The sequence below is a fragment of the Bos mutus genome, chromosome 18, assembly GCF_027580195.1.
Source record: "Bos mutus isolate GX-2022 chromosome 18, NWIPB_WYAK_1.1, whole genome shotgun sequence".
NCBI lineage: Eukaryota > Metazoa > Chordata > Mammalia > Artiodactyla > Bovidae > Bos > Bos mutus.
The window spans coordinates 7,523,654-7,549,347 of NC_091634.1; the positions used below are offsets into that span (position 1 = coordinate 7,523,654).

The 25,694-nt window shown below is 53.8% G+C and overlaps 2 protein-coding genes across 6 annotated transcripts; both read left to right on the forward strand.

Annotated features, from left to right (window-relative positions):
• The first annotated feature begins 158 nt into the window (after positions 1-158).
• Positions 159-13,980, forward strand: RASIP1 (Ras interacting protein 1). The gene is made up of 12 exons (XM_070387375.1): positions 159-298; positions 539-679; positions 1,255-1,940; positions 3,490-3,845; positions 7,750-8,403; positions 9,208-9,245; positions 9,478-9,629; positions 9,748-9,851; positions 11,222-11,465; positions 11,671-11,843; positions 12,871-13,018; positions 13,573-13,980. Exons 2-12 carry the CDS (start codon positions 543-545, stop codon positions 13,770-13,772), a joined length of 2,892 nt encoding a protein of 963 aa, XP_070243476.1. The 5' UTR covers positions 159-298; positions 539-542; the 3' UTR covers positions 13,773-13,980.
• A 604-nt stretch (positions 13,981-14,584) lies between these two features.
• Positions 14,585-23,547, forward strand: MAMSTR (MEF2 activating motif and SAP domain containing transcriptional regulator). 5 transcript variants are annotated; one of them, XM_070387379.1, is made up of 10 exons: positions 14,585-14,950; positions 15,495-15,578; positions 16,698-16,789; positions 17,399-17,568; positions 17,747-17,931; positions 18,254-18,356; positions 18,528-18,722; positions 19,006-19,209; positions 19,288-19,342; positions 19,515-23,547. In XM_070387379.1, exons 1-10 carry the CDS (start codon positions 14,781-14,783, stop codon positions 19,796-19,798), a joined length of 1,542 nt encoding a protein of 513 aa, XP_070243480.1. In that variant the 5' UTR covers positions 14,585-14,780; the 3' UTR covers positions 19,799-23,547. The 5 variants fall into 5 exon arrangements, with proteins under 5 accessions (XP_070243480.1, XP_005895445.1, XP_070243479.1 ...); XM_005895383.2 differs by having other exon boundaries at positions 14,880-14,950; positions 16,751-16,789; positions 19,515-23,544; XM_070387378.1 differs by adding an exon at positions 15,216-15,376 and having other exon boundaries at positions 14,893-14,950; positions 15,495-16,789; positions 19,515-23,546.
• The last annotated feature ends 2,147 nt before the right edge of the window (positions 23,548-25,694 follow it).

Consider the following 25,694-nt stretch of genomic DNA (forward strand, 5'->3'; position numbering starts at 1 on the left):
GAGGGGCTGGGACCCCCGGGCCCTATGGGCCTGGAAGGGGCCAGCTGGCGGCGATGTGATTCCAGAATCAAGGAGTGGGGCAGGGCCAGCCTTCCCCAGATCTCCTCCCCCAGGCCCGGTCCCCTCACAGGACGCCCCCTCCCCGCTCTTCCTGCCGGTTTCCTCTTGCCTTTTCCTGTCCCCCACCCAGTGCTGGGAGCTGGGGCAGAGGCAAAGGCTGAACGGGAGCTGCGGGGTCAAGAGCCAACCAGGGCAAGCGGAGACAGGGCCCCCAGGTGCTGGCGGGACCCGAAGCAGGGTAAGAGCCCGGGGACCCAGGAGTCCAGTCGCCTCCTCCCTTCCTCAGACGTAGGAGTCAGTCCCCAGCCACCCTCCATCCCAGCAACCACAATCCGGGCTCCCATCCCCTCCTCCAACCGGACTCTGGAGTCTGAGCCCCAAACCCCTCCTCCCTCTGACTCAGGAGTCCAGGTCCCCCTCCACCCCATCCCTACCTCGGGAGACCTCAGGAGCTGGGGTCTTCCCCATCCTCCCTTAGGGCCATGCTGTCTGGTGAACGGAAGGAGGGCGGAAGCCCCCGCTTCGGGAAGCTCCATCTCCCAGTGGGCCTGTGGATCAATTCTCCCAGGAAGCAGCTGGCCAAGCTGGGGCGACGCTGGCCCAGCGCCGCCTCTGTCAAGTGAGTGCCCACCTCCTCACGACACTAGCCCCTGCCCCACCTGCCCCTGTTTATAGCCCAGTCCCTGCCCTGGGTAATGCCAGGGACCCGGAAAGAGCTGGCTCCAGTTCCTGTCCTGAATGGGCAAGTGAGATGGTGGGCAGTGGGCAGACAGTGAGGCCCAGTGGTAGAGGGTCGGGCGAGGGGAGTTCTGGGCCTGGAGATGGGTTTAGGCCGGGTGGACAAGGGGACCCCGACAGAAGAAGTAGCGGTTTGATTCACCTTCCTTCCTCCCCTCCCTGCTCACCTCTTGGAATTTCCTTCTGAGGGACTCGCCTTTATTTATTTTCTCTCCCTCTCTCTTTGCCTCTGGCCTGTGCCCACCCCCACCCCACCCCATCTCCATACACCCCGCGTCTCTCGCCCATCGGTGGGTATCTGTCCCCCACTATCTTTGGGTCCCTCCCTCTCCGGGTCTCGGTCCCCTCTCCGCACCCGCGTCTCTGCCCACCTCCCTCTTTCTCTAACCCCCATCCCCGTCTCTGCATGTCTTTCGGGCCTCTCTTCTGGGTCTGTGCTCCCCGGCGGGCTCCCAGGTCGTCGTCTTCGGACACGGGGAGCCGCAGTAGCGAGCCACTGCCCCCGCCGCCGCCGCACGTGGAGCTGCGGCGAGTGGGTGCGGTCAAGGCAGCCGGGGGAGCCTCAGGGAGCCGTGCCAAACGCATCTCTCAGCTCTTTCGGGGCTCGAGCACCGGAACCACGGGGTCCGGTGGCGCGGGAGGCCCTGGGACCCCGGGGGCCGCGCAGCGCTGGGCCAGCGAGAAGAAGTTGCCGGAGCTGGCGGCGGGTGTGGCCCCCGAGCCTCCACTGGCCACACGCGCCACGGCGCCCCCGGGGGTACTCAAGATCTTCGGCGCCGGTTTGGCTTCGGGCGCCAACTACAAGAGCGTGCTGGCCACGGCGCGCTCCACCGCGCGCGAGCTGGTAGCCGAGGCGCTAGAGCGCTACGGGTTGGCCGGCAGCCCCGGCAGCGGCCCGGGAGAGAGCAGCTGCGTGGACGCCTTCGCGCTGTGCGACGCCCTGGGTCGGCCCGCGGCGGGCGCCGTGGGCAGCGGCGAGTGGCGGGCGGAGCACCTGCGTGTGCTGGGCGACTCGGAGCGCCCGCTGCTGGTGCAGGAGCTGTGGCGGGCGCGGCCAGGCTGGGCGCGGCGTTTCGAGCTGCGCGGCCGCGAGGAGGCGCGCCGCCTGGAGCAGGAGGCCTTCGGAGCGGCAGACGGCGACGGTGAGCGGGATCTGGGGGCGGGGCCTGCGGGGGGGCTGGCTGGGGCTGGGGGCGGAGTCGTGGTGGGCGGGACCTGAGGAGCTGACGGGGCGGGCTGGGGGCGGGGTCTGCGGGAAAGGATGGGGGATTGGGCGGGGCCTAAAGCACTGTTCAGTGGAAGGCGAAGCTGGGGTAGGGTCTAAGTCAGCCGGATGGGCTAGGCCGGGGGACGTCGCCCTTGGGATAGGTGCATAGTTGATGAACGGAGTCTGCGATGCTGGGACCCGGCAGCGGAATCGAGTGATAGGAAGGCAGAGATATTGCGCGCGGCGGGTGAGTGGTCCTCATGGCAGGTGGCCTCTCACTGGAAGGCTGAGTTGGTTCACGAGAGACGGGGCCTATGGGGATGGAGGCTAGGAGGACAGGTTTGGAAAGTGAGGAAATGAGTTATTAGATCGCAGCCTAAGAATGGGTGGATCCTCAGAAGGGTGGGCCTTGGAGCAGATGACTTTAGGCTAGATTGGCTGCAAACCATGAGAGGGGGCTTGAGGGTAGTGCACGAGAAATGAAGAGGTATTTGTATTGGCGGAGGACCAGGCTACGTGGGGGCCTAGCATTTGACTCTGTGGTAAAGAATCCACCTGCTACTGCAGGAGACGCAGGTTCAATCCCTGGGTCGGGAAGATCCCCTGGAGAAGGAAATGGCAACCCACTCCAATATTCTTGTCTGGAGAATCCCATGGTTAGAGGAGCCTGGCAGGCTACAGTCCATGGGGTAGCAAGAGTCAGACACAACTGAGCCCCTAAACCACCACGACCAATATTCTTGCCCGGGAAATCCCATGGACAAAGGAGCCTGATTGACTACAGTCTATGGGTTCACAAAGAATCAGACACGACTTAGTGACTAAGCAAAAACAGCTGGCACATGGTAGTTGCTAAGTAAAGAATGGCAATTATAACCATCGTTATTCCATACACCCCCCCCCCTAAAAAAAGCATTCACTGGACACCTTCTGTGAGCCACACATTACCTAGGGCCCTTGGGGAGTACAATGGCGACACTGACAAGTGAAGTTCCCGTCTCCTAGATTCCACAGCCCAGTGAGAAGCACATCAGTTCACTCATTCAGCTCATTTCCACTGGGTACCAGTTAGGTGTCAGTGCGCTGCGTGTGACAGAGTTCATAGTGCCCAGCACGGCTCTTCTTTGCTTCGACTTGGAATGTTAAGAAAAGGTGTTCAAGAGGAAGTGATTTCTCTTCCTTGGTGCAGTATCTTCTTAGTTCATCGCGAAGTTCCTAACACCTAGAACAGTGCCTGGCATATAGTACGAGTTCAAAAAACACTAACTGAAAGAATAAATGAATTTATTAGTTGAAATTACAAGATAGGCAGGACACAGGCAGGAAGTGTGTTCCAGGCACCAGGAACAGCATATGCAAAAATCTAAATGTGGGAAGCAGCTTCACTTTGCAGCCAACTGTCTATAATCTCTATAGCTCTGTAAGCCTGTCTCTCCCTTTGTCTCTTTCCAGTCTGTCTCATCGCTCTCCATCTCTCTCCGCAGGCACAGGCGCCCCCTCGTGGCGGCCACAGAAGAACCGCTCCCGGGCGGCGTCTGGTGGGGCGGCGCTGGCCAGTCCCGGCCCGGGATCTGGGTCAGGGACCCCGGCTGGGTCCGGGGGCAAGGAGCGCTCGGAAAACCTGTCCCTGCGGCGGAGCGTATCGGAGCTCAGTCTGCAAGGTCGGCGGCGGCGGCAGCAGGAGCGCAGGCAGCAGGCACTTAGCATGGCCCCAGGGGCAGCCGACGCCCAAATCGGACCTGTAGACCCCGGCGACTTCGATCAGTTGACGCAGTGCCTCATCCAGGCCCCCAGCAACCGCCCCTATTTCCTGCTGCTGCAGGGCTACCAGGACGCCCAGGTAAGCGCAGCCTAATCTACAGAGAGAGACCTGTGTCCCACCCTTTGGTTGAATGGGCGACAGAACTACAACTCCCAGAATTCCTTGGGTCGCGTTAGCCTCAGGTTTGTTGGAAGGTAGTGCTGGCAAGGGAGAAGGCAATGGCACCCCACTCCAGTACTTTTGCCTGGAAAATCCCATGGACGGAGGAGCCTGGTAGGCTGCAGTCCATGGGGTTGCTGAGTCGGACACGACTGAGCGACTTCACTTTCACTTTTCACTTTCATGCATTGGAGAAGGAAATGGCAACCCACTCCAGTGTTCTTACCTGGAGAATCCCAGGGACGGGGAAGCCTGGTGGGCTGCCGTCTATGGGGTCGCACAGAGTTGGACACGACTGAAGCGACTTAGCAGCAGCAGCAGCAGCAGTGCTGGCAAGTGGTGAAGAACCCATCTGCTAATGCAGGAGACTAGAAGACGTAAGAGACACGGGTTCGATCCCTGGGTAGGGAAGGTCCCCTGAAGGAGGGCGTGGTAACGCACTCCAGTATTCTTGCCGGGAGAATCCCCATGGACAGAGGAGCCCGGCAGGCTGCAGTCCATAGGATTGCAAAGAGTCTGACACGACTGTAGCTACTTGGCATGCATACATATGGTTCCAGTCAGGTTCTAGAGGAGGAAATAACATCAAAGAGGAGAGTGGGAAGGTCTAGATAGATCTCGGAGAAGGATTTCACTGGAGGGATAAGTAGGCAATGACTCATTCCGTTCAAAGTTGGAAGAAAGCACTGTCTCCCACCAGAAAAGATTGAGAGAGCCTGTTTTATTTTTATTGGCCCCATCACGCTGCTTGCTGGATCTTAGTAACCTGACCAGGGATTGAACTCTGGACTTGGCCGTGCAAGCCTGAATCCTAACCACTAGGCTACCAAGGAATTCCCAGGAGAGCCTATTTTAGAATGATCCTCGGCCGGCCCCCGAGCGCGCGCCGGCGGGTCGGCAGCCTCGCTCTGGCTTGGCTCGCGCCGCACCCCCGCGCCGCGCCCGCGCGTCAGTCGTTCTCGAGCCGCGGCTGCAGGGGCGGCGGGCGGCTGTAAAAAAAAAAAAAAGAATGATCCTCTTGGAAAGCTTCTATTTCTTGAGGAGGGGTAATGGAAGAGTATCTCCTGGGGACGGAGCTAATTTGATTGATATATGGGATCTTGTCCTGGGTAAGCCTATATGGTCTTGGAAGAAGTGGATCACATCACTTTTTAAAGTTGATGGTTACCATTGTCGATCGGGGCCAGTGGTACTGGTTCTTCTATTTTACATATTTGAATGGCGATAGGAGAACCTGTTTGAGTGTTGGGGAGCAGAGAGGAAGAAAGGGTTAGCAGTTGGGGATCAGTGCTAAGTTATTTCATTAAAGAAATGTATTATTGAAAATATTCGTGTGTGTGTGTAATGATGATGATGATTAGGGCTTTCCTGCTGGCTCAGATGGTGAATAATCTGCCTGCAATGCAGGAGACCTGCATTTGATCCCTGGCATGGGAAGATCCCTTGGAGAAGGGAATGGCTACCCACTCCAATATTCTTGCCTGGAGAATCCCATGGACAGAGGAGCCTGGCGGGCTACAGTCCATGGGGCACGAAGAGTGACGTTTAGGAGAATCATTCTTATGCTTTAGTCCACCTTTGGGTAATGGTGGTACAGCCAGGGTACCCCTGGGACTAATGGGAAAGCCTCTCTGGAAGGCGGTGGGGTTTATTGAACAGCTCCATTTTTACTCTCAGAGAGGGAGCCAATTGGGTTAGGTCATTTGGCTGTGTATATGGGTGAGAGGTTACAACTGTTCAAGGAACTTGCATTGGAGGAGTTCACTCCTCCTTGTTGGGGCAACAGGACAAGCCAAGTTCATTGTAGAACAGGGTGTGTATATATTGCAACAGCTTATTCCTCCAGGCAGGGTTGGCAAATTGGAGGCTCTTTTGAGGAAAGGTGATCAAATTGGAAGGATCTGTTCTGAGAGTATAAGAAAGTAGGTTATGGGAAGAGAGGGAAACATTGGAAACGTTCATTTCTTCAGGTGGGATTCATGATAAATTTCTTTGTAAGAGACTTCATTGGAAGTGTCCATTCCTTGGGAACAGGAATAAGAGTTCTATCCATGGGTGTCTGTAATCTGAGAGTTCATTTTTAAGTGCGGTGGAAGAAGCCCTTTGGCGGTTAAGGAACAGGAAAGCCTCTTGTAAAAAGGGGGTTCGTGTATTTCGGACCATTCCCGATCCTCCAGACAGGAGAGTGGGAGGTTTTACCTTCAGAAGGTGGTCAGACTGGAAAGATCCATTTTTCTTGAGAGGTAGATGAAACAACATATTGTAGTAAGAGGATTTAAAATATATACATATTTTAAAGTTTATCTATTTATATTTGGCTGTGCTGGGTCTTCATTGCTTCGCACAGGCTTTCTCTAGTTGTGGCGAGCAGGGGCTCCTCTCTAGTTGTAGTGCAAGAGCTTCTCATTGCGATGGCTTTTCTTGTGGCAGAGCACCAGCTCTAGGGCTGCTGGGCTTCAGTAGTAGTGGCTCACAGGCTCTAGAGCACAAGCAAAATAGGGCCATGGGCTTAGTTGTTCCACTGCATGTGGGATCTTCCCCGATCAGGGACTGAACCTGTGTCTCCTGCATTGGCAGGCAGAATCTTTACCACTGAGCCACCAGGGAAACCTAGGAAGGGGTTTTAGAAATGAGCATTTATGAGGTGGGGGTAATGGGAGAGTTCAGTGTAGGAGGGGGTTTATGACTTTTGGGATGCCTGTTTTCTCAGATGTGAATGAGGAACAGTGGATCTACTTTAGGAAGGGTGTCAGACTGAGTGCTTCCGTTTTTATAGGCTGCAGATTGGAGAGTCTTTTTTAGGAATAGGTCTTCTGGAATCCACCTCTTCATTTAGTGGATGAAATGGGCCACTCCATTATAAGTGGGTCTCTTTGAAAACATCCATTTATAAGATGAGGTTACTTAAAGCGCCACTATATGGAGATCTCCTTGGAGATGTCCTTGTGGGGGGGATGGTAACATTGAGAGCAACCACTGATGGGAGGAAGAGTGCCTTTGGAATGCTCCATCATGGGGGCGGGGGGAGTGGCAAACAAGTGAGTCTACTGTAGAATTATGACTCCTTGGAAGTGAATTCATCATGGGGTGGGGAAAAAAATCAGAGTCCATTATAGAAAGCGGGTCTCTTTGGAAGTGTATATTCATGGGCTGGAGATAATGGAAGAAACCTTTGTTTGAGGGGGAAGTCTCTTTAAAGGTATCCTTGCTTTGGGAAAACTGAGAGCAGCTATTATTGGAAGGGAAATGTCTTTGAAAGCCTCCATCAGAGGGGTGGCATGAAGGGCATTCAGGACCAGGAGTAGAGAAATGGGAGAGTCCCTAGAAGAAAGAAGGTTTCCTTGGGAAGGGCCATTGAGGGTGAGTGTAGTGGGAGAGTGCATTTTAGTAATGGGGATGTGGTGTCCTTGTAAGCACCTGTTCTTTGGGCTGAATGTTATGGGAGAATCACAGGATTGCCTTGAAGGAGTCCTTTCAGAGGAGATGAGAAGATGGGAGAAGCCATTGGAAAAAGATCTGCTGGGAAGCATCCATTCTTTGAGGGAGAGAAATGGTAGAGCCCCTGTCAAGAAAGGGGTTTCCTCCTATCCAGTCTTCAGGATGGACTAACGGGACAGTTCACCATAGGAAGTGCCTTTAAAAAGTCCACTCATGGGAGGTGGGAGGTAATTAGTGAGTTCTTTGAGATCCCAGGAGATCTCCTTGGAAGTGCTCATTCAAGAGACGTGGTTGACAGGAGAGTCGATCGTGGGAAAGGTATCTCCTTGGGAACATCCATTTCTCGTGGAGTTGTATCCTTTACTGCAGCTTCACTTTCCTCCAGGACTTCGTGGTGTATGTGATGACGCGGGAGCAGCACGTGTTTGGCCGAGGTGGGAACTCCTCGGCCCGCGGTGGGTCCCCAGCCCCGTATGTGGACACCTTTCTCAACGCCCCGGACATCCTGCCGCGTCACTGCACAGTGCGCGCGGGTCCTGAGCCCCCGGCGATGGTGCGCCCATCCCGGGGAGCCCCTGTCACGCACAATGGGTGCCTATTGCTGCGGGAGGCCGAGCTGCATCCGGGAGACCTGCTGGGGCTGGGCGAGCACTTCCTGTTCATGTACAAGGACCCCCGCGCTGGCGGCTCGGGGCCGGCGCGACCACCGTGGCTCCCCGCACGCCCCGGGGCCACACCGCCGGGCCCCGGCTGGGCCTTCTCTTGCCGCCTGTGCGGTCGTGGCCTGCAGGAACGCGGCGAGGCGCTGGCGGCCTACCTGGACGGCCGGGAGCCCGTGCTGCGCTTCCGACCCCGCGAAGAAGAGGCGCTGCTGGGCGAGATCGTGCGCACCGCGGCCGCTGGCGCCGGGGACCTGCCACCCTTGGGGCCGGCCACGCTGCTCGCGCTTTGTGTGCAGCATTCAGCTCGAGAGCTGGAGCTGGGCCACCTGCCGCGCCTGCTGGGTCGCCTGGCCCGTCTTATCAAGGAGACTGTCTGGGTGAGCTCCCCCAACCGCCGTCCAGACTCTTCTGCGCCCCGAATCCTTGCCCCAGCCTCCTCTTGCCATCTCAAACCTTAGTTTCGTAGTTTGGCAGAACAAAACTACATCTCCCAAGATGCCTCAGGAGGAGGGGGTGGGGCTTGGGCAAGGGGCCCCACGGGATGCTGGTAATTGTGGTTTCATCCACAGTGCTTGACGAGAAGGCAGTACAGTAGTACCTATCTCTGCAGGTGTGGAATAATGGGAGAAACCATTCTGTGAGATGGAGTGGGGTTAGAGATCGCATTGGGTGAAAAGTTCAAAGAGACCATTATGAGAAGTGAGGCGGGGAGCCCATTGGGCCTGAAGCTTGGCGCCATAGTTGGCGAGACCATTCTTGGAGCCCGAGGAGAGCAAGCCCATAGGGCCAACAAATGGATATGCTAGGGAGAAACCATTAAGTTGCATCCAGTTGAGCTGAGCCCTAGTTAGAGAAAAGGTTTAGGAAATTTTGAGGGGTAAGAAGAAACTCCACTTGAGCAGAAGTAGACCTAAGGGGAGACAGACCACTTATAATCATAGGGGTATGTGTTTTAAAAGGTAAGAAGAGAACTGATTATTCTGAAGCTTGAGGATCAGAGTTCATTAAATTTTTTTTATTGGAATATAGTTGATTTACAATGTTGTGTTAGTTTCTGCTCTGCAGATTAGAGCCTGTTTGAAAAGTGAGGAGAGTCTCTGTCAAAAGGAAAACCAGGGCATTAACTCATGGCCTCTCTTCCTCATCCCCCTCACCTTGATTCTGATCTTACTGTTCCACAGGAAAAGATTAAGGAAATTGGAGACCGTCAGCCAGAAAAGTAAGAGAAACTCTGGGGAGAAGGGTCGAGAGGGATGTAGCAGTCAGGAGGATTTGCAGCCAGTTCTGTGTTCACTTTTCCATGCATGTTTCACTGCAAGTTTCTTTGGGACTCAAATTTTCTAACTGTGAAATGAGGGTTGGACTCTGTCCCCAGTTAGACCCAGATTTCTGGGTTTGGCCATTATGGTGGGGGTTGGGCAATGATTAAAGGCCCTTTCCCCTTTTCCCAGCCACCCTGAGGGGGTTCCTGAGGTGCCTTTGACACCTGAGACTGTGTCTGTGGAGTTGAGGCCACTCATGCTATGGATGGCCAACACCACAGAGCTACTGAGCTTTGTGCAGGAGAAGGTGCTAGAGATGGAGAAGGAGGCCGACCAGGAAGGTAAGCCCTGACCCAGGCCCATGTTTGTCCAAACCCCCAGCCATTCCCTGCACCTGGGGACCTGGGTTTCTGCCTGGCACCCTCTGGTTCTCCTTCTCACTCCTATGCCTGTCTTCAGACCCACAACTCTGCAATGACTTGGAATTATGTGATGAGGCAATGGCCCTCCTGGATGAGGTCATCATGTGTACCTTCCAGCAGTCTGTCTACTACCTCACCAAGGTATGCCTCCTGTTTGGCATGGCATCACTTCCTGTTTGAACTGTATCACATTGCTCTGATGTCACTTCCTATTTGACCTAACAAGATTTCCTGCTTCTCTGACATCACTTCCCATGTCCCCACAGGCCACACTGCTTCCTGTTTGAGATTACATCACTTCCTGCCTTTCTGACTTCTTGTCTCTGCAACTATCCTCTCTTGATTGGCTGACTTTGCTGTCTGGCTATATCACCATTACTGCTTTCTCAAGCTCCTGTTTTCTAAGTCCACTCTTAAGTCACTGATAAGTTTGATAGATGATAGATAGATATTAAATAGAACAGGCAGTGTCATTTAAACTAAACCTCTTTAAGCAGGCCTTTCTGTGTTTGCTGACCTCACTTTCTATAGCTTTAATTTCATTCCCTTTTCTCAAAAAAAAAAAAAAAAAGTTGTTTCTTTTCCTTTAAAACTTAAATAGTTTTTTTGTTTTTTTTTTTTCCCCATAATGTTTAGCTTGTGGGATCTTAGTTCCCCAACCATGGACTGAACCCATACCCTCAGCAGTCTGTCTTCTTTTCATGCCCTCAGCAGTGAAAGTGCAGAGTCCTAGTCATTGGACTACCAGGGAATTCCCTTCACTCCCTTTTCTGAGTCACAAACCTTTTTCTCCCTGGAGTGCCCATCCTGCAGGACCTACTTTCTGCCCCAGTCCCCTGCCACCACTCTTGAACTTAACATTGCTTGTTGGAATTCTCAGGGTTTCTAGCTTATGATAAGCCTGATTCCTTATCTGTGAAATGAAAGGGGATCTTTTGGGACAGATAATCTCTATATTTCTTGAGCAGCCTTGATTTGTGAAGCTCTTTCCTCCAAGGCTTTACTTCCTGTACATCCCTGCCAAGTGTGGGTTTGTTTCTTCTTTGGCTCTGACCTCATTTCCTGTCCTTGGCCTGATCTCACTTTCCACTGGCTAACTGCCACCCCACTCCCACTTCCTGACTCTCCATTCTTTTCCTTTCCTTCGGGAATTCTGGATAAATAAATCTTTGATTGAAGGGAGCCTCTTTGTTCGATGTCCTTTGTTCTCCTTGAGCTGTCTCTGTTGAGAACTACAAGTCCCGTAAGGTACCAGAGGTGGTCTTAAAATACCCAAGACACTTCTGGAAAGCCTTTCTTAAACTTGAGGTATCCCAGGCTTGATGAATGCTAGGAACCCATTTGGAAAGGAGGAATTTGCTTATTGGAGACCTTTAGAGCGTTGAAAGTAGAATGGACTACAATTCCCAGGAGCCTTTGGTGGAGTTGCCTGGTATCTTCATGCTCCACTACCCTGAAGCTTCCTGGGAGTTGTAGTCCAATCTCTTGCTTGCATTTCTGTATCTCCTCAGACTCTGTATTCAACGCTGCCTGCTCTGCTGGATAGTAACCCTTTCACAGCTGGAGCCGAGTTGCCGGGGCCTGGTGCTGAGCTGGGGGCCATGCCTCCAGGGTTGAAACCTACCCTGGGTGTGTTTCAAGCAGCCCTGGAACTGACCAGCCAGTGCGAGTTGCACCCAGACCTTGTATCTCAGACTTTTGGCTACTTGTTCTTCTTCTCCAATGCATCCCTTCTCAACTCGCTGATGGAACGAGGTGAGGGATGGACTGGAAAGGGGCTGGGAGGCAGAGACAGGAACCACTGAGACTTGCGTCAGTTAAGACACATCACAGGCTCAGGCCTCATCCTTAGGGACTCCAGAGAGCGTGGTCCAGATCCCAAACTGAAGGACAGGAAAGGTCTGGGAGGCAGGAGGGCAGGGTCCATGTACCCATTGCTTCTCATACCCTTCCCCCACAGGTCAAGGCCGACCATTCTATCAATGGTCCCGAGCTGTCCAAATCCGAACCAACCTGGATCTTGTCTTGGACTGGCTGCAGGGGGCTGGGCTGGGTGACATTGCCACTGAGTTCTTCCGGAAACTCTCCATAGCTGTGAACCTGCTTTGTGTGCCTCGCACCTCCCTGCTCAAGGTGACTCCCGACCCCTGATCTCTGAGTCCCCAACCCCACTCACCCATTCTCTGTATTCAGCTTACCCTTGGATCTCCCCTTGGGCTCTGTGTTATTCCCAGCCCCAGCTCAGACACCATAGATGCTGCATTAGCAGCTAGAAGGAAGCCACCCACATCAATGTCTGAATTTGGCTACATCTGAATCCCAGTGGGAGTTATTAGTTTCCAGGGTCCCCTCCCTTAGACATGCTGATTCAGGAAGTCTGGTATGGAACCAAGAAATGTGACATTTAAAGTATTCATTGAACATAAATGTGCAATACTGTGTTTAGCCCTTTTCATTGAATGTTAATTAAGCCTTGTGAAAGGTTTTTAACTGACAATTTTGTTCAGACCAAAAAAAAAAAAAGAATCAGGCAGGCTAGGTCACTTGATTTCATTTATTTACTTTTATTTATCAAACTTTTATAAAGTACTTAATAAGCACCAGAGAGAGTTCTGCGTACTTTACAATCTTGCCTTTTTGAATCCTCATAGCAACCCTGTTGGGTAGTTCCTGTTCTCTAATTTACAGGTGAGGAAACTGAGGCACCGTGGTTTGCCAGAAGGTAATGAGTTGCCAGGCAATCTGGGTTCAGTCTCTGTTTTTAATCATGTTGATGATGCTGTTGCCTAGATCTAGGTTAGGTACAGAAATTTTCAAACAGATACAAAAAGTAGCTACAGTCGAATGAACATATATGCACACAATAACATAAACTAATGGTCAATTTGTTTCTTCTCAACTTCTACTTCCTTGTGTATTCTGAAGCAAATCACATTTTTCTTTTTTAAAGTTGAGAGTAGGCCCTTTCCCACCTTCACTTTGGTGATAGCCAGGCCTCACAGGGTCTTGAAAGACATTGCAGAGACACCAATTTCTACCCACTATATCCACACCGCCTGTGGAGGGCCTTCCACTTAGGATTTCTCAGCTGTCCCATAATGACTGTAGATCTCTCACCTCGTCTTCCTTTTTTTTTTTTTTCACCTCGTCTTCCTACCAGGCTTCATGGAGCAGCCTACGAACTGACCACCCTACACTGACTCCTGCTCAGCTGCACCATCTGCTCAGCCACTACCAGCTGGGCCCTGGCCGCGGGCCTCCACCTGCCTGGGATCCTCCCCCTGCAGAGCGAGATGCTGTGGACACAGGTGAGGAGAAATATGGACAGAGGCATCGAGGTGGTCAGCTTTCCTCTGTCCTCAGGACCTAGGAGTCCATAGCCCCAAGCCCTCCTTCCTAGCTCTCTCCTCCCCCTGGATCTAAGGATCTAAGTGCTGGATACAGGATTCTCCCACAGGATACAGGAGATCAAGCCCCCAGCTCCTTATTTTTTCCCAGGAGTCAGGCCTCCAGCCTCTTTGCCCCCACAGACTACCTCCGTCACCTAAGAGGCCAGGGTCCAGGCCCCTCAACTCTAAGGAATCTGTGAAACAAAGTTCCCAGCCCTTTCTCCTTTCATCCTCGCGGACTCAAGAACCCAAGTACATGGCCCGTTTTCCAGGCAACGGTGGCCTTTCAGTCTGAACTATAATTCCCATGATGCTTGGGGACTCCAAGAGTCATGTTCGAGGGGACCCTGCTCCAGGAGTTGCTGGGTGTTAAGTTTTTCCTTCCTTCCGGCGTGAGGCAGCCTCGGCCGTCCCTGACATTGCTACCTCACGCCCATTTTCAGGATTTAACTCTGTGTTCTTCCGTCTCTTAGGGGACATCTTCGAAAGCTTCTCTTCCCATCCTCCCCTCATCCTGCCCTTGGGTAGCTCGCGCCTCAGTCTCACGGGTCCTGTGACAGATGATGCTCTGCACCGTGAACTTCGCAGACTCCGCCGCCTCCTCTGGGATCTTGAGCAGCAGGAACTGCCGGCCAATCACCGCCATGGACCTCCCATGGCCACGCCTCCTTGAGAACCAATAGCAAATGAGCGCGCGAACCTTGAAAATTCATCGGCTAACCTCTAGAGCCCTCCTGAGCGCAGAGCTTTCTGGGAGTTGTAGTTTTTCTCCGCGTGGAATGCTGGGAGTTTTAATTTGGGGGAGCAGAGGATGGGACAGTGGGAAAATGGGTTTGGGATTTGAGTGCCAGGAACAATAAAAGCATCTGTGGTATTGGCAACGCCTCGCTTGTTAACTCCGGAGCGGTAGTGGTGATGATTTTTTGTGAAATAAGTCACCAGGGCCCTTGCCTGGAGCATTGGGCTCCTGCCCAATCTACGAGGTATTTATAGCCACGGCCTCAGCTTGCCCTCTTTCCTGTAATCCAATCCAGGTGCTGGGACCTCCCACACACCTCAGGACGGAGCGCTAAACTTGTTCAGCTAAAGATCAGTCCTGCCAGTGGGAAACAGCCAACGCTCCCTTCGACCCCTATAGCTCATACTCCAACCTCTTCCCTCCGACCCAGGAGTCTGGGTTCCCAAGCCCCTTCTGGACCCTTGTGCCTGTTGGGCACCCTGATGAGTCTCAACACCTCTTGTCCCTGTTCTTGACTCCCTCCTCCCTCACATCCGAAAATTTGGGCCCCCAACCCACTCCTCTCTTGGGCCCAGGAGTTCAAGCCTCTGCCTCTTTTCCTTCAAACCCAGAAATTTAGCTCTCCAGTCCCCTCCTCCCTCAGACTCAGGAAGTTGGGGCTCCAGTTTGAACTTCCCCCCTCCCCCCACCCCGCCCCGAATCCGACTCCTGCTGCTGCGTCAGGGAAAAAGCGACAGGTGGCACCTGCCTGCAGGGTCGGGGCAAGACCACCTGCCACTGCTACTCATCCCGAGCTCCTCTCTTGGCACCTGCCTCTGTCAGTCTGCCCGCCGTTGCCCAGTCGACCCCGCAGCCCCAGGACGCGGAGGAGGAGCGAGCTGGGAACCCCGAGGTCCGCCCCGCCCCAGCCCCTCCCAGCCCGTGCTCCCTCCCCTTCTCAGGATGCCAGGAGGAGCTCCTGTCTACCCCGCCCCCCCCCCGCCCCGCTCCCGACACGCCCCCAAAAGGGTGGGTCCGAGGCGGTCCCAGGCTGGTAGGGCGGAGCCTGCGGCCACCAGCCTTGACCACCCGACTCGACCCACTCTAGAGCACCGCTGCGCCGAGTCCACCTGGTGAGAAGCCCCTGGGATAGGGGCTGGGAGGGGAAGCCGCCTTAACTCTCCCGTCACCTCTGTGATCCCAGTCCCTTCCCCACAAACCGTGATGGCTGACGCCCACCCAAGCCTCCGCACTCTTCTCAAATGCAAGTGTCAGAGACCCTTCCACTCCCTACGGTCCTGTGGGATCCTCGCTTCCCTTCTTGATCAAGGCTGTTGGATTCTAGGCCCCTTAGAGTTCCTGCCTTTCTTCCCCTTTTCCCTCCATCTCCTTTCATAGACCCGGAGTCCAGGCCACCAGTGCCCTCCTTCTTAGGACCCAGGAGTCCCGGGCCTCAGGTGCTTCTTTCCCCAGGGTCCAGGAATTGGGGCCCTCGGCGTGTCCTCTCTCACACCCAGGAGTCTGGGCCCCCAGTCCCCTCCACTCCCAGGATCCAGAAGGTATGGCCCGAGGCCGCTCCTTCTCTAGGTTCCTCAGGCCCTTTCCCTGCTGCGTTCACACGCAGGGGACGCCTCCTGACCTCCACTCTGACCCTGCCTCCCCCCTCCCCCCACACAGTCCAGATCCCCATCCCAGCCTTGGCAATGACCCTGGCGGCTTCCTCCCAGCGCTCCCAAATCATTCGGTCCAAGTTCCGATCTGGTGAGAGATTTCTTTCTGTGCGCGTCGGGAAGGGAGCCTCCTGGTCCTGGGAATACATTCTCAACCTGGGAGTATGCACCGCGGGGCAATGTGGGGAGGTGATCCCCAAGAGGCATGTGTTTTCCATGCAAAACATTATTTGTGTAGAAAGGAGGCCCCAGCAAAGGGGTGGAGTTCTGGTTGACAGTGAGTGTGCAAATGGCTGATGCAATGCTCACGTGAAGAGTGGGGAGTGGGTGGCCAGGGGTGGGTGTGCAGAGGACCTAGGACCGCAAAGGAACAGGGGCTTAAAGTGACAAGTGCTCAAAGCAGAAGAGTGTCCAGAGTGGGGACTTTGGAGTGGAACTGCGGGCGAGGGGACAGTGAGCTCTCTAGCCTCGTAAGTGTCAAATGTGGCATTTCAGGTCTCAGCGCAGGTGGAAAGTGTGCAAGTGGGTGCACACCTGGAGGCCAAGTCCGGAGTAGACACAGCATGCTTGAGGGTGCGGACGAGTCTGCTTCTGTGGTTGGGTGGGTGCAAAGACACCAGGAACCAGAGAGCAAGGAGTGTGCAAGAGTACATGTGCACAAAGAAACATGCAAAGAGAGATCCTGGCTACAAAACTGGGGGTGAAATCCCTAGTGGACAACCAAGTGTGTTAATGTGGCGGGGCGCGTGCCAAGATGGTGAGGCAAGGATGAAGAGCAACAAAGGGCTCTAGTGTATAAAAGTGGTATAAGTGCAAGACTAGAGCCTAGGTAAATACGTGTTTAGAGGTTGGTGTGCAAAAGGGGTGACTGAAGGGAGGCTGAGAAGTAGGGAGTGGGCGTGTGCAAAGCGGGATGCGCAGATAAAAGGAAGCAACGAAGCACAGATACTCAGATGGCAGTTGGGCAGAGGATAGGGTGGGTGCAGGCTTGCGAAGGGGGCAGGTGGGGGAGGGGGCAGGCTGCCTCCTGCCTGCATGCTGGCTGGCTCCCCGCCCCAGAACAGCTCTGGCCTTCGCTGCCGTGCTGGCAGGGAGCAGGCAGGAGGCCCGGGAAGGGAGCAGGCTGCCTGCCCACCCGCCTGTACAGGGTGTGTAAGGGGGCTGGACACACATGTCCCGCCAACAACTGCAGCTCACACTCGCCTGCCAGGCCAGGCTCTTGGACACTCCCTTCCCGCCTCTCTCCTCCCACTCCTTCCACAGTCCTTCAGCTTCGGATCCACAGACGGTATCAGGACCCGAGTAAGTGTGGGCCCTGAAAGGGAGGGAATGGTGGTCCCACTTCCCTTAGGGCACCCTTGGGGGGGCAGCTGCCACACATCTTGCTTTGGTTCCTGAGCCCACTCTCTACGCCCCAGGGTTCATTGTGGTCCCCTCCTGTCCTTCCCCAGGACCCACGGGTACAGATCCCCAACTGCCCCACTGGCTAGGAGCTTCTCTTCCTACCCTTGGGCTTTTCCCACTCCAGTGAAATGCATGAATCCAGATCTTGTTTCTTGGGAGAATATAGGCATCCCAGACTCCACACTTGGAGTCAGGATGTGACTTTCAGCTCCTCTCTCTCCCCAAGAACCCAGAGTGCTGGCTCCACCCTTCTCCCAGAAAAACCTCAGAAATCTGGGATCCTGTTACCACACCCCTTGATGGCTGAGTATGAGATTCCTGCCTTTCTTGAGAATGTAAAAGTCTGGATCCCTTGTGCTTCTGCCCTTAGATCCAGGAATCCCGGCACTTAGCTCCCACCACTTGGTTTTCACTCCCCACGTATCCTTCTGCACTTGGGGGCTGGGGCCTCCAGGGCCCTCCTTCCCACACAGCCTTGTTTCTCCCTGCCTGGCTTGCTGCCCGCAGCCCTCTCGGGGTCCTTCACCGCCTCTCCGGTCTTGGATCCTGATCCATGGATCTCAGCTGCAGATCCGGCTCTGGCTCTGGCCCCTGCCTCCCCATTGGGCCCAGCCCCTCTCCTCTTCAACCCTGAAGTCCTTCTTCCTGAGCCGAAACCCTGCTGGTCCCTGAAGAAGGTGAGTCTCTATCAGGGTGAAGGGAAGTCCCCCTGAGAGTCTAGCCTTGGTCCTCCTTGCTGCTGCCCATTGTGCTTCTCTGTGATGGTAACAAGCCGACCCCATACTTTGCATGGGGCTCTGGGACAGGAGAGCAGGAACAAAGCAGAAGCATATGACATCATACCTGCTCTTTCAGGAGTCTCCCAAGACCTCCCAACACTGGAGGGAGCCCAAGCCCAAGGGGAACTTGACATACCACCAGTACATACCCCCAGAGCCAAGACAAGGGTACAGGGCAGACCCCCAGGTTGAAGGGTCGCCCTTGGATCCCCCTGGACCGCCTCTGTGGGAAGGGACAACCTCACAGCAGCCACCTCCTAGGTATGACCCCCATTTTTGTTCTCCGGGAAGTTCAGGCCGCCAGCTCCCTCCTCCTCCAGGACCCAAGAGTTCAGGTCCTCAATCCCCTCTTCCTTCAGTTCTCAGGAATCCTGACCTCCTACCTAAGAGTCTGGCCCTCTCCCCTCAGTTCCTCTTCTCCCAGGCATGGGAACTAGCCTCCCGTGCTTGCTCGCTCAGAGCCCCATAACTCGGGTCCCTCACTTTCCCGCATCTTCATGAACCCATGTTTTTGAGGACTCCAGAATGCCTTTCCTCTCTCTGGTCCTTCTAATCTCTGTTTCCCCCTCGAAACTATCGCCAGGATGAAGCCCACACCCCTCACTCCCCCCCCACCAGGAGTCCCCAGCCCCTCGCCCCTGCCACATAAGTTGGAACTTCAGACCCTCAAACTGGAGGAGCTGACGGTGAGTTTGGGGAGTTTCGAGATTCAGACATCTAACCCTACAGCCTTTGCTCCGTTGGAGATCCGGGTCCCCAGCTCGTCCTCTCTCGGGTTCCAAATGTTCAGCCCCAGCAAACCCCCACCTGCGCCCCGGAGCCCGCCTAGCACGTCCTCTCCCCGCCTCCCACCCTAGGTCTCAGAGCTCCGGCAGCAGCTGCGGCTGCGGGGCCTCCCGGTGTCGGGGACCAAGTCAATGCTTCTGGAGCGCATGCGCGGCGGCGCCCCGCCCCGCGAACGGCCGAAGGCTCGGCGCGAGGACAGTGCGGCGGGCGCCCCCTGGCCTCGCTTCAGGCCCAAGGCTTTGGGAGCCGCCCGGAGTGCGTGCTCGGTGAGGGCGGGGCTGCGTGCGTGGACCAATGAAGAGAAGTCAAAGCGGGATGGGACGGCAAGCTGAGAAAAGAACAGCCAATAAAGTGTGGGGGCGTGGTTAAGAGCCAAGGGGGAGGATCTTAGGAGAAGGGAAGCCAATGAAAGAAGGGGCATGGCCGAAGGGGTGGGGTCAATGGGTGAAGGGCGGGGCGCAGGCCAGGGGGTGGAACCACAGACGGCGAGTGGGTGGGGTTGACTCCCTAGTGGGCGCGGCTTATAGAAACTACCCCTCGCGGTTCCAGTTCAAGCTGAGTCCAACATCTCATTCGCCGCCTCCTCCACGTGCCGCGGAAACCCTGGTGACTGCTTCGGCTTCGGCTCCGGTTCCGGTTGCGACGACGGCTCAGGCTCCAACTCCAGCTCCAGTGCCAGTCCCTTCCTCAGCACCGGCCTCAACAGCCCTGACCCTGGAGGAGGAGCTGCAGGAAGCGATCCGCAGAGCGCAGGTGAGAGTGAGCGGGCCTAGGGTCTCAGACAGGATGAGGCTGGAGTCCCAGGTTCACGCTGCTGCTCCCTGTCCGCAGCTGCTTCCGAACCGGGGCATTGATGACATCCTGGAGGATCAGGTGGAGCCTGAGGGTAAGAGTCGAACTCCTAGATTTGAGGAAAAGGGAGACGGGGTCCAAGGTTCTGGATTCCTGGGTCTTAGGGAGGAGTGGTCTGGGGACCTAGACTCCTGGAAAGGACAAATAGGGAGCTAGGGTCCGCACCTCTGCCTTCCTAAGCTAACGCTGCATTTCTTCCCCTGCAGACCCGCTGCCCGCCATCCCCTTGGACTTCCCGGGCTCCTTCGACATGCTGTCCCCCTCCCCGGACTCTGAAGGCCTCTCTTCTGTCTTCTCTTCCTCACTTCCGTCCCCCACGAATTCCCCGTCCCCCTCTCCCAGGGGCCCGACGGACTTCTTGGATTGGCTGGAGGCTCTGAGTGGGGGTCCCTCGCTGGGCTGTGGCCCACCAGCCCCCAGCATTTTCTCTGCTGACTTATCTGATTCCAGTGGCACCAGGCTGTGGGACCTGCTGGAGGATCCATGGTGATGGATTTTGGGGTTTCCAGGGACTGCGAACTGGTGGGGATGGAGAGGTCACAGATAGGCTCTGTGTGTGTGTGTGTGTGGCGGGGTGGGGGTGGCGGGGTGGGCAGAGGTGGTTGGAACAACTAGCAGAGCCCCTCCCACCACAGACACAAAATCGGAGGTAACTCTCATCTCCACTTGGCCCCTCCACTGTTGCTGACATGCCAACCTCCTAACTTCTACCTGATCTCCATATGATCCCCTCTGTACTTGTGTTGTTGGGAGCAAAGAGGTTTCGTTTGCTGCTGACCAGGACAAACAAGCTGCTTGATGCTTCCTTCAGAGACCTCATGGATGTTTTTGTTCCACACTATCACCCCCACATCTCACCGACTAGATGGCTGCCTGTTGCTGGGGAGCCTGGAAGGTGGTCTCTGCTCTTTTGGATGCGGATACAGGGATACAGGGATGAGTGGGGAGAGAGAATAGTCTGCCAGACCCTTGACTTCTGACTGGAGATGAGAAAAATCAGATGTGTCATGAATCTGAGGTCAGATTCTCTTAGAAGCAGAATCTGAGACAAGATCCTTGTGTCCATGATTTAGGAAAGACATGCTCCCAGGAGAAAACAATAAAGGAATAGACGAAACAGAACAGGGATGGGGAAGAAGACTAACAAGGGTGTGATGTCAGGTGAAGTCCCAACCTGAGCCTGATCCCGTGGGGAGCTCTGGAGGATAAATCAAGTTGTAGAGTTGTTCCCACCTTGAAGCAAAGGGAACTGGGCCTCTGAGGCAAATGGTAATTCCTGCTTGGGTTTATTATTACTGAATAACAAACCACCCCAAGATTCAGATTGTTCTCAATTCCATGTGTGTTAAGTCTCTTCAGTCTTGTCCAGCTCTTTGTGACTCCATGGCCTGTGGCCCACCAGGTTCCTCTGTCCAAGGGGTTTTCCAGGCAAGAATACTAGAGTGGGCAGCCATTTCCTTCTCCAAGGGATCTTCCTGACCCAGGGATGGACACTGCTTCTCTTATGTCTCCTGCATTGGCAGGTGGGTTCTTTATCACTAGTGCCACCTAGGACTAGCCTGTAATTATTCACAATTTCATGGATTGACTGGGCTCAGTGACATGGTTCTTTGACGCCATACAGCATCAACTAAAGCCACAGTCATCTTAGGGCCCAGTTGGGCTATAATATCCGAGATGGCGCACTCAGCTGCATCTGGCCCCTTGGTAGGGATGGCTAGGAGGCATGACTCTACTGGACAATGGGATACCTGGACTTCTTGCATTCTCTATGTAGCCTCACTGCTCTCCCTCTCCATGTGGTTTCTTTCTCCAACAGGTAGCTGGACCCCTTACTTGGTAGCTCAGGGCTCCCCAAAGTGAGCATTCCTCGGGGAAGGAGCAGAAACTTCCAATTTTTTAAAGACTAAACTTGGAACTGGCACAGTGTCGCTTCCACTACATTCTACTCCTTAATGTAAGTCGGGGCAGGCCAGGCTTAATATGATATAACTACATAAATGTATGAATTTCAGGGGCATGGTCATTGGGGGCTATCTTTGGAGACTTGCCACTATATGCCTCTAAGGCAATCGTGGGCCACAGGTCACAAGAAGGGGGCAAGAAATAAACTCCCAGGCACCTTGAGCCCACCAGCAGTCCTGGAAACAAAGTTGCAGGGTAAGCTGTTAGCAGCAAGCTGTTTTAAAATATAGGTTTTATTATTATTCAGGTACGGTGAGGCCAATAGATCAGGAGACAATTGCCAGACAAACAAACAAAAAACAGTTTTTTATTTTCACAGGTCCCGAAGGCAGGGGGCAAAGCCAAGCTACACAGGGCTATATGGAGAAGCACCAGGGTCAGTCAGGAGGTAGAGAGGAAGAGGAGAAACTTGGACCCGAGAGACTTTATTGTGGTTTCCTTAGGAAATAACAGATGTGCCGAGGATCTGTAAGCTCAGGATTGTCTAGTTTGAATAATGTCAGCAGGCTCTGGGGTGTAAGAGTTGTCCCCAGTTACCTGGAACTTGGCCTTGGAGGGGCAGATGAATAGTGGCCTGAACTAATAGAGATTCATACAGGAAGTGGTTTGAGGTACAGGCTCTGGGTTGGTTGGTTTGCATGTGAATGGCATGCTTAGGTGTGAGTCCTTTCTTACCTCCAGGAATTGGCCAGCCCTGGGAGGGCAGTCCCTCCATCAGCAAAGCCCCAGATGTCAAAGCTCCAGAAATACAGAAAATAAAAAGGCAAGATTAATGCATAAAACACTCAGAGGCTGAGTGCTGGGTACACAGAACTGGTAAGAAGAATCTGAGGGAACCTGGGCAGGCCAACAACGATGTCCACTACAAGTGAGAATGTGCTGCGGATTGGTTATGTGTTACAGTGCCTAGAGTCGTGACTTCCCTTGTCACTGTCGTGTAAGTTTCTTTATTCGTTCCTACAGCCCAGTGTGACTGAGAGAGTTCACGGAGACTGTCCACAAACCAGACCTGGCAAGTGACATGCACTGATAAATGTTAACCACCATTTCTAGTTGCTGATCAACAATTCTAGTGCCTCAAAGTGTGTAAACTCCAGTGAATGTCGAAGATTCAAGATAAAAATGGAAGGGAACAAATGCTCATTACCATGAGGGAAAGGGAATCTTTGGTGTCTTCCAAACCAGGTGGAATTTGCCTCACTTTCCAGAGGAAATAATTAAAGATCGGAGAAGGGGAGTGACCTGCCCAGTATCACACAGACAGGAGGTGTTGGAGTAGGGTTTTAAATTGGATTCATAAATTCACAGCCTGTGCCCTCAGGGTTGAAAAATCAAAGAGCCTCAATCTCTGCTCTGGTGAAGCTCAGACATTTGAAAAGAGAGAATCCCAATGCAGGGTGATAAGTATTTTCATGGCAATGGGATAGGAGGGGCATGAATCCTAGAAAGTACCAGAATTTACAGGGGGATGGGACAGGGTGGTCAAAGGAAACATTTTTTGCTAAGACTCAGAGGATTGAGGAGGAGATAGTCAGGAATGCCTTGGAAGAAGCATCCTTGTTGAGGGTGAAAAACACACAAAGGCTTGAAGGTGTGAAGGGTGCTGTTACCTGGGGAAACATGTGAGGTCAGGGTTCCTGGAATAAAAAGTGGATGTCCGTGCTATGGCAGAATCTGGGACTAGAGAGGTGGGTGGCGGCTGGTTCTCGCAGGATCCTTTATGTCAGGCTGAACGTTGCTGGGAAAGGGATAGAGTCAGCCCTGGGGAAGGTGTCTTCCTTTGTTTGCTTCCCTTCTGACACTTCTGTGCCTCTGTTCCCACCTCTGCCTGACCCCGGGTCCTCTTCACTCTGTCCCCATCTCTCCTACGTCCAGAGGAGGGCGGCATTGGGCTGAGAGCCTCAAAGTGTGTGCAGTCCCAGAGAAGAGCCGAGGCTAAAATCACTGCAGATGGTGACTGCAGCCATGAAATTAAAAGACGCTTACTCCTTGGAAGGAAAGTTATGATGAACCTAGATAGCATATTCAAAAGCAGAGACATCACTTTGCCAACAAAGGTTCGTCTAGTTAAGGCTATGGTTTTTCCTGTGGTCATCATGTATGGATGTGAGAGTTGGACTGTGAAGAAAGCTGAGCGCCGAAGAATTGATGCTTTTGAACTGTGGTGTTGGAGAAGACTCTTGAGAGTCCCTTGGACTCCAAGGAGATCCAACCAGTCCATTCTGAAGGAGATCAGCCCTGGGATTTCTTTGGAAGGAATGATGCTGAAGCTGAAACTCCAGTACTTTGGCCACCTCATTCGAAGAGTTGACTCATTGGAAAAGACTGATGTTGGGAGGGATTGGGGGCAAGAGGAGAAGGGGATGACAGAGGATGAGATGGCTGGATGGCATCACTGACTCGATGGACGTGAATCTCACTGAACTCCGGGAGTTGGTGATGGTCAGGGAGGCCTGGCGTGCTGCGATTCACGGGGTCACAAAGAGTCGGACACGACTGAGCGACTGATCTGATCTGAGGGGCAGCTAGCTAAGCAACTGTCTGGAAGGTGGAGATGGGACAGACAGACCCAGGAATGGGTGGGGTGTGCAGGTGTGAATCCAGAACCAGAGGGACGGGCTTGGGTCCTGTCTTCTCCTCTGCCTGTCCCCCAGCCCTTCTCCAGAAGTTTTGTTGCAGGAAGGGGGACCCCTTCCAGGGCTCAAGAGTGGGCTCTTGTCTAATACCGAGAAATGAATTGTCCAAGGAAACACATGGACAATTTGTGTTGACAAAGCAAGAGATTTTATTGGAAAGGGTGAGAACTGCTCTGCTACGTGACTCGCAGTCTCAGAGTTTTATGGTGATGGGATTTGTCTCTGGGTTATCTTTGGCTGATCATTCCGACTCATAGAGTCCTTCCTGGTGGCGCAGCCAAGATGGATGTCAGCAAGAAGGATTCTGGCAGGCGGTAGTACACATGGTGTTTCCTTTTCACCTCTCCTGAACTCTTCTGGTTGGCGGTGGTTTATTAGTTCCGTGTTCCTTACCAGGACCGCCTGTCATAAAATAACTCACCAGATGGTTACTATGGTGCCTGCCCAGTGTGGATGGTTTCAGTCAGTATACCTCCCCCAACAGTTTTAGCTGCTTCTTCCTGCCCCTGAAGAGAGTGCTAGGCCTCCCCCGAGGGGGCGGGAAAAATGAGGGCTGGACCTGTGGGGGAGGAGCTGGAGGGAGGATGAGGTCATATGGGGGAGGGGGTCTCCCACCTGCCTTTCCATGATCTCAATGGAAAGGTGAAAAAGACCAAGAATATATTTGGGGTAGCCATTCCCTTCTCCAGGGGATCTTCTCAACCCAGGGATCAAACCCAGATCTCCTGCATTGCAGGAAGATTCTTTACCATCTGAGCCACCAGAGAAGCCCAATGTTTGACAAACTACCCAAATTACCAATTTAGCTTACAGACATATTCCCCAGAAGGGTACATTCATATTCATTGGGTAGACTGGAGAAAAATATACATATATATAGGTATGTATTTCTCTCTCTTTCTTCTTTCTTTTCTTCTGGTGGTGCAGCTTGTGGGATCATAGTTGCCTAATCAGGGATTAGACCCACTCCCTTGGCCTTGAAAGCCCAGAGTCCTAACCACAAGACCACCAGAGAATTCCTTTAAAAAAAAAAAAAATTCTTCCTCTTCTCTTTCCACCCCACCCCTTCTTCCCTGTCTCTTTTTCCCTTCCTTCTCTGTTACCACATATCTAGTTGGCTGCTTCCAATGCTGACTTCTAGTCTGACTTTTACCTCCACCTTATTTTTTCTTTCTGTTGTACCGGTGGTGGCCACCCCCCAGCTCCCAGCTCCCCCAACCACCCAAGACCGTCATCCTCACCCTCACCATCTCCATCACTCATCCTCCTCTCCCTCATCGTCATCATCAAGCACAGCCCCTTGGGGACCCGTGGGAGACTTTCTCTGGGAAACACCCAGGAGTGTGTTGACACGGTGGCAGGTGCCAGGGTGGCTGAGAGTCTCATCTCTGGGGTCAAATCCACCCGAGTGGACTTATCTCTCCATCACTAACTTCATGGCCTAGAGTAAGCCATTCAAACTCTCGGTGCCTCAGTTCCTTCATCCATATAATGGGAACAAAGGCAATAGTACTTTGTGGGGTTGGTGTGAGGAATAACCAAGTTAACTTGTGTAAAGTGCTTAGAACAATGCTGGCATACAGTTCAGTTCAGTTCAGTCGCTCAGTCGTATCTGACTCTTCGCGACCCCATGAATCGCAGCACGCCAGGCCTCCCTGTCCATCACCAACTCCCGGAGTTCACTCAGACTCACGTCCATTGAGTCGATGATGCCATCCAGCCATCTCATCCTCTGTCATCCCCTTTTCCTCCTGCCCCCAATCCCTCCCAGCATCAGAGTCTTTT

Excerpts from the sequence above, each read along its gene's own strand:
- MAMSTR (XM_070387378.1), top strand. The coding sequence starts at position 16,441 with ATGGCAGTTGGGCAGAGGATAGGGTGGGTGCAGGCTTGCGAAGGGGGC. Across the intron at positions 16,790-17,398 it reads CAGACGGTATCAGGACCCGA|CCCTCTCGGGGTCCTTCACC; the intron begins GTAAGTGTGGGC and ends TGCTGCCCGCAG. Across the intron at positions 17,569-17,746 it reads CCTGCTGGTCCCTGAAGAAG|GAGTCTCCCAAGACCTCCCA; the intron begins GTGAGTCTCTAT and ends CTGCTCTTTCAG.
- RASIP1 (XM_070387375.1), top strand. The coding sequence starts at position 543 with ATGCTGTCTGGTGAACGGAAGGAGGGCGGAAGCCCCCGCTTCGGGAAG. Across the intron at positions 9,246-9,477 it reads GGAGACCGTCAGCCAGAAAA|CCACCCTGAGGGGGTTCCTG; the intron begins GTAAGAGAAACT and ends CCCTTTTCCCAG. Across the intron at positions 9,630-9,747 it reads GAAGGAGGCCGACCAGGAAG|ACCCACAACTCTGCAATGAC; the intron begins GTAAGCCCTGAC and ends GCCTGTCTTCAG.